This window comes from Bombina bombina, chromosome 1 (assembly GCF_027579735.1).
Source record: "Bombina bombina isolate aBomBom1 chromosome 1, aBomBom1.pri, whole genome shotgun sequence".
NCBI lineage: Eukaryota > Metazoa > Chordata > Amphibia > Anura > Bombinatoridae > Bombina > Bombina bombina.
This window is the reverse complement of record NC_069499.1, coordinates 490566898-490580525: the sequence shown is the minus strand read 5'-3', so window position 1 is coordinate 490580525 and position 13628 is coordinate 490566898. Positions and strand designations below refer to the sequence as shown.

The 13628-nt window shown below is 39.2% G+C and overlaps 1 protein-coding gene across 2 annotated transcripts in view; it reads left to right on the top strand.

Moving 5' to 3' along the window:
- The window catches only part of GTF3C3 (general transcription factor IIIC subunit 3), a 209707-nt gene that overhangs the window by 116554 nt on the left and 79525 nt on the right, over window positions 1-13628 (top strand). For both annotated transcript variants that reach the window (XM_053698555.1, XM_053698556.1), the window contains exons 14-15: window positions 4499-4634; window positions 8749-8986. In XM_053698555.1, the coding sequence (XP_053554530.1) occupies window positions 4499-4634; window positions 8749-8986 (374 nt within the window). The remainder of the gene's footprint in view (window positions 1-4498; window positions 4635-8748; window positions 8987-13628) is intronic.

The window sequence follows — 13628 nt, the reverse complement described above, 5'->3', positions numbered from 1 at the left end:
CTGGGAATTCTGCATGAGGTGATGTCGGTCCGGGCCGCCGATAACTGGCAACATCCCCGCCAGCTGGGGACCGTAGAGGGGAAGGAGGTCCAGGGACTTCGGGATTCGGGAGCTACTTTAACCCTGATAGCTCCCCATTTGGTGCCGGATACAGTACACACGGGCGGATCCGTGGCAGTACGAGGGGCAGGGGGAGCGGTATACCGATTGCCCACTGCTAGAGTGGAGTACAGACCCCCAGTCACCCCAGCAGCGGCCAGTTACCAGCCCCCAGCGCACCGCTATATCACACGGCCTCTGGCCACGAACTACCCTCAGAGAGCCCGGTTCAATTCGCGGGGCTACTCACAACCTATTCGGTGCTTTGGATGTAAGCGACTAGGGCACAAAAGACCAGAGTGTCCCCTAAACGCAGCAAATCAAGCACAGTCCTGGAGAAGACCCGCCGGCGGAATCCCACATAATCCTCAGCCTGCGGCCCGCTACGTAGAGGCGCCAGAATGCAGGGGCAGCCTACATGAAGCAGATCCCGTGCAAGCTGCCCACCGGAATAACCGGCAGCGGGTTAAAGTGAATGGGAAGGAGGTCAGTGGACTACGGGATACTGGTGCTACCATGACCTTGCTTCAAGAGAACTTGGTGTCTGAGAAACAGCACACTGGAGACACTATGGCTGTGAGGGTAGCAGGGGGCACTGTGTTCCGCCTACCTGTTGCCAGGGTACATTTGGATTGGGGAGTGGGCGCTAGACTTGTGAATGTGGGGGTCAAGAAGGACTTACCTGCTGATGTTCTACTTGGAAATGACTTGGCCCCCCTTGTTTCTGCCTATGCTCCCATGGATCCCGCTGATGTTAACCCTGTGACTACCCAAGCCCAGTCCCTCCGGGAAGAGACGCTTCCATGTTTGGGGTGGGGGCAGTACTGAGCCAAGTTGGAGCAGATGGCGGAGAACACCCCGTAGCTTACTTGAGCCGAAAGTTGTTGCCCCGGACATCCCCAAGCCGATCCGTTGGGATCAGACTGTGTATGCCGGCTTGGTTCTGGGGGAGCATTGTGGCAAACCTAGCCACTTCTGGACTATAACGTAAGAAAGGTTGTCTATAGGCTGTATATTGTGCTATGTAGATGTGACAGACCCTTCTGTCAGCACTGAAAGAGTTAACTGTGTTCAGCTTTAGCCTCAGCTATTGTGCACTGTCATTAATGTTATTGATACACAGTCCATTGTTTAATCAACCTCAGAGAGCAGACCCAAGATGATAAGGAAAGCCAAGTGTGTGTCTGTGTTTAAACTGTTATCAGCTTGAGCAAGGTATTCTATTGTATCATGTAAAAGGGCGTGTTCCCTCCATTCAATGTACAACATTCTTTCAACCCCCCTTCTGGGGGGGTCAGACCTGCATAAATACTGGGCATATGAGCCTTAATAAAAGTCATTCTTTTTAAAAACCTGAAAACTGGCTGGGTTGTGAATTGCTGATTCCCTATGCAGGACATTGTTCCCTGGTGTTAACCCTTGGTATCCGGTTGGTACCGTTACAGTTTCTTTTGTCAATCTAGGAACTAAATGTCCTCCTCTTTTATTCAGAAACAGGGATCTTCCAGATTTTCCTGAAAGACAATTTTAAATTGGATCAAGTCTAAACAGTGTAAGAAACCTGCTTCCTCTACTTAGTCAGTTTGAGTGCAAAGCCTCCAATCCATAATTTATGGTAGAGGCAGATTATGCCTTTTTTCAGTTTGGTTTAAGACTGTTCAAGAGCCATAGATTCTTAATATAGTTTCACAGGGATACAGAATTGGTTTAAAGTCTAGATCTCCCAGGGGAAGGTTTCTTCTGTTTCATGTTTCAAAAAATCCTGCAAAGGCAAGGGCCTTCTTTTCGTTACTCGTATATCTGGAATCTATGGGAATAATAGACCCAGTTCCAAGGTTGGGACAAGGCCAGGGGTTTTATTTCAACTTCTTCATTGTTCCCAAGAAGGAGGGGACTTATAGGCCAGTTCTGGATTTAAAGACTTTAAACAAGTTTCTCAGGGTTACTTTGTTTAAAATGGAGGCAATTTGAACTATGATCTACAAGGGCAGGTTTCTAAAATTTGTATTCCTGGACAAGCATCTTGAATTTGTTGTTCTTCCATTTGGTCTGGCTACTGCTCCCAGAATTTTCTCTTGTCTGTAATAAGAGCTCAGGGTATTTGATTTCCTGGATGATATCTTGGTACAGGCTCCATTAAGCAGTATCCTATACCAACAGACTCTTGAGCATGGTTGGAGAATCAATTCTCCAAAGAGTTCTCTTTTCATTCTACAATATATGTATAAGTGTCATTATAGACTGTGATAGACCATATGAGACGGAAGTTACTCTCAGCTTGTCTGAATCTTCAGGGTTTTTTTTCCCTTCGTAGTTCTTTGCATGGAGTTATTAGATCATATGCTATTCTATTTGTTCGATTTCACATGAAGCTTTTTCAGCTTCGTCAGTGTTGCAGGGATCATACTCCAGCTTTCTCAGAAAATCCTTCTGGATTTATGAGCAAGACAATTCCTGATTTATTTATTTTTTAGTGGATTAATCATCCGTGCTTTGTTCTATGGACATTCTTGTTCATCCTAATTGGACTGTAATCTTTACAAATTATAGTCTTTCAGGTTGGGGTGTCGTTTTAATGGTCTCCTCGGGAGGCGAGGGTACCTATAATTGTTCTAAAACTCAGTGCAATCTTCAAGGCTTTTCAGAGCTGGCCTCTGTTGAAGAGAAGCTTATCTGCATTTCCAATCAGTCAATGTCACAGTGGTGGCTCACTTCTATCATCAAGAAGAGACTTACAGTTCCCTAGCGATAACGGAGATGTTCTAAATTTTGTTCGGAGCAGAGGCTAATCTCAATTTGTGCAGTTCATATTCCAGGAGTGAGCTTTTGGGAAGCAGAATTCTCTGTTGCTAGTCTCTTTATTAGGGAAAGTGTTTTCTTCGTTCAGAAGTTTTATATCAGTTTGTGGATCGATGGGGTGTTCCAAAAATAGATCTCGGTTGATCAAGCTCCCCAGATATTTTGAGAGGTTCAGGGATCCTCATGTGGAGTTTGTAGTTGTTCTAGTCTTGGTTGTTTTGTCTGCCTTACATCTTTGCATTCCTTGTTCTGTTACCAAGAGTGATAGCCATGATCAGGAAGTATAATCTGTAATTCTGATTGCTCCAGCTTGGCCTCGCAGAACTTGGTTTGTGGATGTGGTGCAGATGTCCAGTTGTCTTCCGTGGCCTCTCATCTGTGCCACAACGTTCTGTCTCAGGGGCTGTTTTTTCATCAGGTTCTCAAATCTCTCAACTTGATGGCTTGGAGATTAAATAATTAGATTTTAGACAGTTTTTTTTCTGATACTGTTATTGAGACAATTCTTCCCCGTAATCCTGTAACAAGGAAGATTTTGAATAGAATTTGGAAGACCTTTATTTCTTGGTGTGTGAACTATTGTTTTTAGCTGGCACTCTTTTTTTACAATTTCTTGAATTCTTCCATTTCTTGAGGATAGTTTGAATAAGGGTTTAGTTGCCATTTTGAAAGTTTTTTTTTCAGTTTTGTTTCTCAAGAAGATTGCTAAGCTTCCTGACATTCAGAGTTTTGTTCCAGCTTTAGTCATGATCAAGTCTTTAGTAAAACCAATTTCCCCTCTTTGGAACCTTATTTGGTTCTAAGAATTCTGCAAGTTCCTTTTTTTAGCCTAGGCACTATTTGGATACTCGGCTTTTGTCTTGGAAGGTTTTGCTTATTTTATCAATTCCTACTGTTAGAAGAATTTCTGTTTTGTCTGCTCTTTTCTATTGGCTTCCTTATCTGTTTTGCCATCAGGATAAGGTGGTTTTGAGAGCTAGTTTGATTTCTTGCATTAAAGTGCCATACAACATGTTGAGATCTGTGCATATCCTAAATGGGCCATTTTAAAAATTGCATTAAAAATTGTTTAAAAATGGCAAGTATTTAAAAATATTTTTAAAAAATAAGCAAAATTACTTACATAGCCATGCTGTATGGAGAAGTCTGATCCACACAGCTGCTTATTTGTTTCTAGGCATGCTCCAACAGATAATGAGTGTTTACTTCTGCATTTTACCAAATCAATCGTAGGTATAGATACAGCCATAGAAGGAAATGTGTGGGGTGAGTTTGAGCTGTACAATTCAGAAACTTGAAAGAAAAGGTTAATGGTGAGGCACTGCAGTATATAAATTTGCAGATAAAGTAATTAAAGTACATATTATTATATTTTGTCTCTATCCCAACTTGTACCTTCCTTCTTCTCCTAGCTTGGTTATATGTTAGACTGGTTTACCAGTGAGGTGGGAGGATTTTTAAGGGCTCTTGGAGTTTTAGGAATCTTTGCCTTCTGGTAGTGACAGGCATGGAAATCTCAGGAGTAATGGCTCATAGACTCTCAACACCATGAAATAAATTAATTTATCAGGTAACCATAAATATATATTTTTTCCCCCAGATTGCAATGAATCGAGCTCAGGTTTGTTTGATCTCTAGTTCAAAATCTGGTGAAAGGCACCTATATCTCATCAAGGTTTCCAGAGATAAAATTTCTGACAACGATGAGCAGGACACAACTAACTGTGATGCAAAAGGTAATATTAGAAAATGATTTGTACTAAACTAATATTGCATGAATTAGTCAAATGCTAATTAAAACAAATATTTCCTGAATGCTATTGTGTACCATGTGAGTAAACCTGAATCCAGTTATAAGTGATTATTCACTTTTCCATGCTTAATACCTAGAAAGGTGACATGCTTGTTTGAATACATTTTTTTATGGATCTAGACAACTGGTGGTAGTCTTAACTCCTGAAAATTGTACACACACATGCAAGCACATTCTTTAACACCTATGACAATAAAAAATGCATTATGATCTTTTTGAGATACTGTATGCTTTTTGGCAGCATACAGTATATATAGCCCATTAGATTCTTAGCTTTGTTGCCCATCACTGCTGTATATCAAGAGAAGAAATTGTGTGTGTATATATGTATATGTATATATGTATGTATGTATGTATATATATATATATATATATATATATATATATATATATATATATATATATATATATATATATATATATATATATATATATATATATATACATATATATATCCAGCATCATTATGCAAAGATTTTCACACTAGAGATCTCAGGGTTTTTTTCTCACAGACAAAAGGTGGTGAACTTTACTCAAAACAATCAAAATAACCCTAATAGAAAAACACATGGATACGAAAGTATTGGCGATTGTAAGATGCTATACGGCGAAAGCAGCATAGAGTTTAATTTATAAAGTGAGCCTGCTCACTGCTTAGGGTGTGAAGTGTCCCTTTCTAGTGAACTTCATTACTTTTAATAGGAGACATCTCACCACTCGTAAGGACTGCCCCTTTCTTGATAATTCCACCAGGGCAGCCTCTGTGATGGTCGATGTGAAAAATCAGGTCTGAACTTGCGAGGTTTAGATCATCAGGCCCTTTGTCAAGACTTTGATAAAACACAACTCACTCTGCTAGACAAACCATGTGTATAATACAGACCAAGCCAAACATTTATACCATAGTAGCCCTGCCCCATTGTACACAAACTCCCAATGTTTAATCAACACATATCACCATTACTATAAGGAAAATCATATTGGTATCAAACTCTGTATCAGCAAGTGTGTCATCATATAAACACTACTGTATCATTACCTCTCATCATCTCATTAGCTCATATGCGATAATTTCCCACTGTTAATAACCTCACCAGTTGTTTATACATAAGATTGCTCCACGTTTATAAATTAACACCCACTAAGGAGGTCACTGATTACGCACATACTTATGCCTAGTCATTTCCCATTGGCTACACTTCCACTGACAATACTCCATCTCCCCATGCATCAAACAATGACTTGTGGAGTAATAGTCCTATACCAAATTTTATTGTGGATCTGCCAGCAGAATGTACATCAATGTAATGGCATATGTGATATTCTGCTAAAATGATGTCCTAATGACACTAGATACAACTGGCATCAGTTACACTGCACACACACACTTTGTACAGTCAATGTCTCACAATCGCATATCAAAAGGCTATAACTTTTTTTTAGAACTTTGTGGAACAATTTTCAACACATACTCAAAGCAGCGGACATAACCTGGTGTGTGCTGCTTTGAGTATGTGTTGAAAATTGTTCCACATACATCTATTTGTCATATACCTTTAACTATACTTAGTATGTGTTGAAAAAGTTCCACATACATATGTTTGTTAGCGAGTTGGTAATACTGAGAGTATAAATATTGGAGGGGGAGCGTGAGTGGTATTGTAACCAATACGGTTTTGGGACTGTGTCCCCTATTTTTTCTGTAGAAAGTATATTTAATCAGACTCCTCATTAGAATGAACTAACATATGTTTCCTGTACTTACCATCTTACTCGTTACATTTTATAACAATATATTGGTATAATTCAACACACACAGGTTTTCACCTTTTCTTTTAATATACAGTATATTTTTGTCTTGTGTATATATAACTATTCAACAAAAGTTAATTTTTAAGGAGATCTAAGTTGTGACATTTTCTACCTATATATCTTTTTGAAGTGAGTGTTTTATATGGTGCTTCTGTCTCTCTTTATTTATAATATCTCCTAGCCCTAGGTACTTTATGTAAACACTTAGTAACACACCCACCACTGGACTCCATTGTCAAGCTCTCACTGTACTCAGATCAGCTAACCCACATTTGCATAGGGCAGTATACCTGGTCCCATAGCACATACGCAAACGTAAAAGTGGCCGCTTCTTGGGGGTACCTAGACACATCCCCTGATGTTATTACAGCACACTACCCTGTTTAATAAAACAGTGATTAATCTTGGGGGGTATTTAACCCATCCATCAGAATTTATGTATGTATGTACATACAGTACTTTGCAAAAGTCTTAGGCCACCATTAGATTTGTTGTTTTAACAATGGTATAAATGACCATATATAATTATTTCTCAGTCTCTTTTTTTAGAATACAACCAGAAAATATGGGATATTTGTATGCAGTATTAAAAAACAGAAAAAACTGCTTCTATAGGCTAAAGTGGCAAGTATTCAGTGTGACCTCACCTTACACTTGAGCATTAGCAGGAACCTGGCTCTCATAAACCTAAATGGAATGGAACCCTAATTAATGTCATTGCTAACACCTGTATTTGTCCTACTATTTCATATCAAAATGACTGCTGTGAAAAAGGTCTATTACACCAGGTTTGTGCAAGACATGCTTGAGCATTACATACACATGTGGTATGAGTTTAATTCATTGGAAGCTTGATAATAAGACCAACTTTCAATCACATCATTCAATTCAAAATGCCAAAGATCACAGAATTTGAAAGACATAAAATCATACTTTTGCATCAGCAAGGCCACTCTCAAAGGGAAATCAGCAAACAAACTGGATACTCAAGATGTGGTATTTAATCAGGAGAGGTTAAGGACAAAAAAAAGGACTGGAAGGTCGAGAAATCTTTCAAAATCTGATTAGAAGTTTATCAGAGTTTCCTCTTTGAGAGACCGGAAGAAGTCCAACAAGGACCTGGCTCAGCATCTTGCAGCTTCATCTGGATGCCAAGTTGACCCTTCTACAGTCCGAAGAAGCTTGATCAGGAATGGTCTTTGTGGAAGGGTAGCAGCCAAGTAACCACTTTTTCGGAAGAAGAACAGGGTGAAAAGGCTAAGATATGCTAAAGCTCACAATGATTGGAATGAAGATCAGTGAAAAAGAGTATTATGGAGTGATGAATCCAAGTTTGACATTTTTGGGTCCAATCATCTACAATATGTGAGAATAAGAGTTGGAGAGATGGAAGAATGAATGCTTGTGGCCTTCAGTGAAACATGGTGGAGGGTCTGTCCTAGTTTCGAGCTGCATTTCTGCAAATGGTGTTGGCGATATTGTCCGAAATGATGGGCTTGTGAATGCTGAATAGTACAGACCGGTTTTAATTCATCATGCCATTCCTTCTAAAAAGTGCTTGATTGGGAATGGTTTTATTTTTCAGCATGATAACAATCCCAAGAACACTGCTAATGCAGTGAAATCATATTTGGAGAGAAAAACATCTGATAAAACACTGACAGTCATGGACTGGTCTCCACAGAGTCCAGACCTGCATATAATAGAGTCAGTATGGGATCACCTGGACAGATAAATAAATAACAGACAACCTAAATCTAAAGAAGAACTCTGGGAAGTGCTGAAAGAAGCCTGGTATAATATACCTAGAAGATTACTTCAGAAAACCTCAGGACAGTCTCCCCAAGAGAGTTCAAGATGTGCTTAGTGCCAAGGGAGGTCACACTAAATAATGACTTTTGCCTGAAATAATTACTTTTGCCTGAAGAAGCCATTTTGTTCGGAAAATGTTAGTTTTTTTATATATATATTTTGTGTACATATTTTCCTGTATTTTCTGTTTGTATAAATATGGATGGCCATTAAAACTTTGCTAAAACAAAAAAATCTAATGGTGGCCTAAAACTTTTGCACAGTACTGTATGTTTGTGTGTCTGTATGTGTGTGTGTGTTTATGTATGTATGTATGTATGTGTGAGTGTATGTATATATATTATATATATATATATATAATCTTTATAATGACATCACATGTTACATGTTTGCTTCTTTCTATTTATCTTCAGCGGTTTTTGCTGTACTTACTAGTGTTCTAACCAAAGACGACTGGTGGACTCTTCTTTTGAAGGCTATTTATGCATTATGTGACTTATCCAGATACAAAGAGGGTGAACTGTTAGTGGATTCTTCACTGGAGTATTACTGTTTTTATGATGACAGACAGAAAAGGAAAGAGTTGGAATATTTTGGCCTTTCTGCTGCAATTCTTGATAAAAATTTCAGAAAAGCATACAACTATATAAGGTAAAATAAACTATTTTATTCTTTCGCAATAATTTAAAAAATATTTGTAAAGTTGCTAAATATTTTGAGGGATTCAGTAATATATCTCAAATTTTATAAACGTTTAAAATATGTTGGATCAAGTAAGCAAGTATTGATGCTGTATGTAGTTCAGTCTTTCAAATAAGTGCTACCCCGAATTCTTAAGGTGGCCAGCACATGGGTGGGTGGGATGTGCCCTTTTGCTAACTTGGTAAAGGTGCAAGCAGTGCAAGACTTTACCTCCTGTTTTTTACACTGCATGAGCTGTTTTTTGATATGTAAAATTCTGCTGCATTTTGCACTACTGGAATGAAAACTGTTAAACAACATGTGGTTTGTATTAAATACTCATACAGAGCACCTACCTAGTGTTACAGATTATTCACAAATTATATTAAACATTTCTGTAACCAGGTGCAATGCAGATCAATTAACTATTATTACTATAATTTTTAGTTAACATACTCATATCATTTAAATGCTACCCCCATAATCATATACTGTATATCCGCTAGGAATCTACTAATGAATATCCCATCAGGATTTAAACCATCTATGCATCTTATTTTTATCCCCCCTCTAGGGAGCTGTGAAGCAATATCTGTCACCTGAACGCTTAAATTTGGCACATTAGTCATATGCCTAGCAACAGAAGATTCTATAGTTAAATTCTTAATTTTCTTTAAATGTGTAGTTTAACACAGGATGGCTTGGCATGGCAGGTATGCCATCTATTATTGCTATGATTTAACCCATTGTTCTCCCCCCACACAGACACACAGGTCAGAAAACAGAGGTCAAATAATAACAGGTGATAGATAACAAGGACGTTCCTGTAAACCTACCCTCCTTATAACTGCCATAATCTAAAATGGAGTAGACTATTCCTTAAAGGGACAGTTTACTCCAAACATGTTCTCCCCTTTAATTTGTTCCCAATTATCCACTTTACCTGCTGGAGTGTATTAAATTTTGTACAAGTATTTCCATTAACCTAATATTGTCATTTGAATTAGTTTATGTAGCCTGGTGTATCCCCACCCATCCTGAAAGTTTTTGACCTCAAGGCCAAGCTGTGATAACACAGCCAGTAGAAGAAATTACACACGCAGTGGGTTATAGAAGAGATAAGGTAATAAAATGTTAATTTTCCATTGTTGTCTCCAAGTATTGATGATTGGTTTATGGAAAGATATAAGATAAAGAAGAATGTATATTTACACAATGTGATAAAGTAATGAGATCTGATTATACCTACAAACTCAACCCATTTCTTCTATAAGATATGACGAGTCCACGGATTCATCCTTTACTTGTGGAATATTATCCTCCTGCTAACTTGAAGTGGCAAAGAGCACCACAGCAGAGCTGTCTATATAGCTCCTCCCTTAACTCCACCCCCAGTCATTCTCTTTGCCTACTCTAAGTACTAGGAAGGGTAAAGTGAAAGAGGTGATAAAATGTTAGTTTTTATTTTCTTCAAGCAAGAGTTTTTTTATTTTAAATGGTACCAGTGTGTACTATTTTCTCTCAGGCAGCAGATGGATGAAGACTTCTGCCTGGAGGCTGATGATCTTAGCATTTGTCACTAAGATCCAGAGCAGTTCCAACAGAATGGCTGAGGAGTACTTAAGAAACTTCAGTGTGAGGAACGTTTTTCATGCTATATAGCAGTGAGGTATGTTCAGTCATTTTTTTCTGGAAAGACTGTGGTATTTCAAAATTGGCTGACAGTATCCCCATGAGGGTAAGGGTAAGCAGTAATCCTAACAGAAGAGGGGTATTACTAAGCTTGCATATAGGGGCTAAGAAAAAATGGTTGACACTGAGTTTGAATGTTTGTAGGCAAACGTTTATTTCACTGGGAGTGCTGATAACGTTTTTGGCATGAACGTTTTTGTTGCTTTCATGAGAGGGTACACTTGGCTTCTTTTTGGGTTTAAGAACCCACATGGCTAGTTTGAGACCGCTCTGGTGCGGTTCATTAGGGCTGAGAGACATCGAGTGAGATGGGCGGGGCCTATTTTCACACCTCAGTTGCACGGTTGTATTTGACAGGCAAGCAGCAAGCTCCAACTCCGGTGGGCCCTTGTGAGAGTATTGGGCCAAATCGAAGCTTTAACCCTGTTTTCCAGATCCCTGACGGCAGGTAGGAGCCACAGCAGGGCTGTGGCGAGGTGCAGGGGGTGTTTTTTCCGGATTTAAGCGTTGATTAATTATCCAGTTTTTACAGTAAGGGTTAAGTGTTCCTTTCCTTTTGGGGCAAACTTAGCTGCATAATTTAAATACTTATACAAAAAATTGAAACGATTTTATTATTTTAAAGCAGTTTTGCAAAACGTGTATGCTTTTTTTCCTCTTAAAGGCGCAGTACCATTTTTTTAAGATTGTTATTTCTTCTGTTATGTGTGATCAGTCCACGGGTCATCATTACTTCTGGGATATTATCTGCTCCCCTACAGGAAGTGCAAGAGGATTCACCCAGCAGAGTTGCTATATAGCTCCTCCCCTCTACGTCACCCCCAGTCATTCTCTTGCACCCAAAGACTAGATAGGAGGTGTGAGAGGACTATGGTGATTATACTTAGTTTTTATAACTTCAATCAAAAGTTTGTTATTTTACAATAGCACCGGAGCGTGTTATTACTTCTCTGGCAGAGTTTGAAGAAGAATCTACCAGAGTTTTTCTTATGATTTTAACCGGAGTAGTTAAGATCATATTGCTGTTTCTCGGCCATCTGAGGGAGGTAAAAGCTTCAGATCAGGGGACAGCGGGCAGTTGAATCTGCATTGAGGTATGTAGCAGTTTTTATTTTCTGAATGGAATTGATGAGAAAATCCTGCTATACCGTTATAATGACATGTACGTATACTCTACACTTCAGTATTCTGGGGATGGTATTTCACCGGAATTACTCTGTAAAAGTACATTAAACCTTTTAATAGGTATTTAATTCATGTTAAACGTTTTTGCTGGAATGTAGAATCGTTTGCATTTCTGAGGTACTGAGTGAATAAATATTTGGGCATTATTTTTCCACTTGGCAGTTTGCTTGTTTTGCTTATGACAGTTTCGTTTCTCTCTCACTGCTGTGTGTGAGGGGGAGGGGCCGTTTTTTGGCGCTCTTTGCTACGCATCAAAAAATTTTCAGTCAGTTACACTTGTATTTTCTGCATGATCCGGTTCATCTCTAACAGAACTCAGGGGTCTTCAAACTTCTTTGAAGGGAGGTAGATTCTCTCAGCAGAGCTGTGAGATTTATGTAGTGACTGTGTTTTAAAACGTTGCTCTGTAATTTTTATGTTTAAAATTTAATTAGTGTTGCTTTACTAATGGGAACAAACCTTTGCTAACAAGTTGTGTTGTTTTTAAAGAGTGATGCTATAACTGTTTTTCAGTTCATTATTTCAACTGTCATTTAATCGTTTAGTGCTTCTTTGAGGCACAGTACGTTTTTGTTAAATAAGATTGTAACCAAGTTGCATGTTTATTGCTAGTGTGTTAAACATGTCTGATTCAGAGGAAGATACCTGTGTCATTTGTTCCAATGCCAAGGTGGAGCCCAATAGAAATTTATGTACTAACTGTATTGATGCTACTTTAAATAAAAGCAAATCTGTACAAATTGAACAAATTTCACCAAACAGTGAGGGGAGAGTTATGCCGACTAACTCGCCTCACGTGTCAGTACCTGCATCTCCCGCCCGGGAGGTGCGTGATATTATGGCGCCTAGTACATCTGGGCAGCCATTACAGATAACATTACAAGATATGGCTACTGTTATGACTGAAGTTTTGGCTAAGTTACCAGAACTAAGAGGCAAGCGTGATCACTCTGGGGTGAGAACAGAGTGCGCTGATAATTCTAGGGCCATGTCTGATACTGCGTCACAGCTTGCAGAGCATGAGGACGGAGAGCTTCATTCTGTAGGTGACGGTTCTGATCCAAGCAGATTGGATTCAGATATTTCAAATTTTAAATTTAAATTGGAAAACCTCCGTGTATTACTAGGGGAGGTCTTAGCGGCTCTTAACGATTGTAACACTGTTGCAATACCAGAGAAAATGTGTAGGTTGGATAAATACTTTGCGGTACCGGCGAGTACTGACGTTTTTCCTATACCTAAGAGATTAACTGAAATTGTTACTAAGGAGTGGGATAGACCCGGTGTGCCGTTCTCACCCCCTCCAATATTTAGAAAGATGTTTCCAATAGACGCCACCACACGGGACTTATGGCAAACGGTCCCTAAGGTGGAGGGAGCAGTTTCTACTTTAGCTAAGCGCACCACTATCCCGGTGGAGGATAGCTGTGCTTTTTCAGATCCTATGGATAAAAAATTAGAGGGTTACCTTAAGAAAATGTTTGTTCAACAAGGTTTTATATTGCAACCCCTTGCATGCATCGCGCCGATTACGGCTGCGGCAGCATTTTGGATTGAGTCTCTGGAAGAGAACCTTAGTTCCGCTACGCTGGACGACATTACGGACAGGCTTAGAGTCCTTAAACTAGCTAATTCATTCATTTCGGAGGCCGTAGTACATTTAACCAAACTTACGGCTAAGAATTCAGGATTCGCCATTCAGGCACGTAGGGCGCTGTGGCTAAAATCCTGGTCG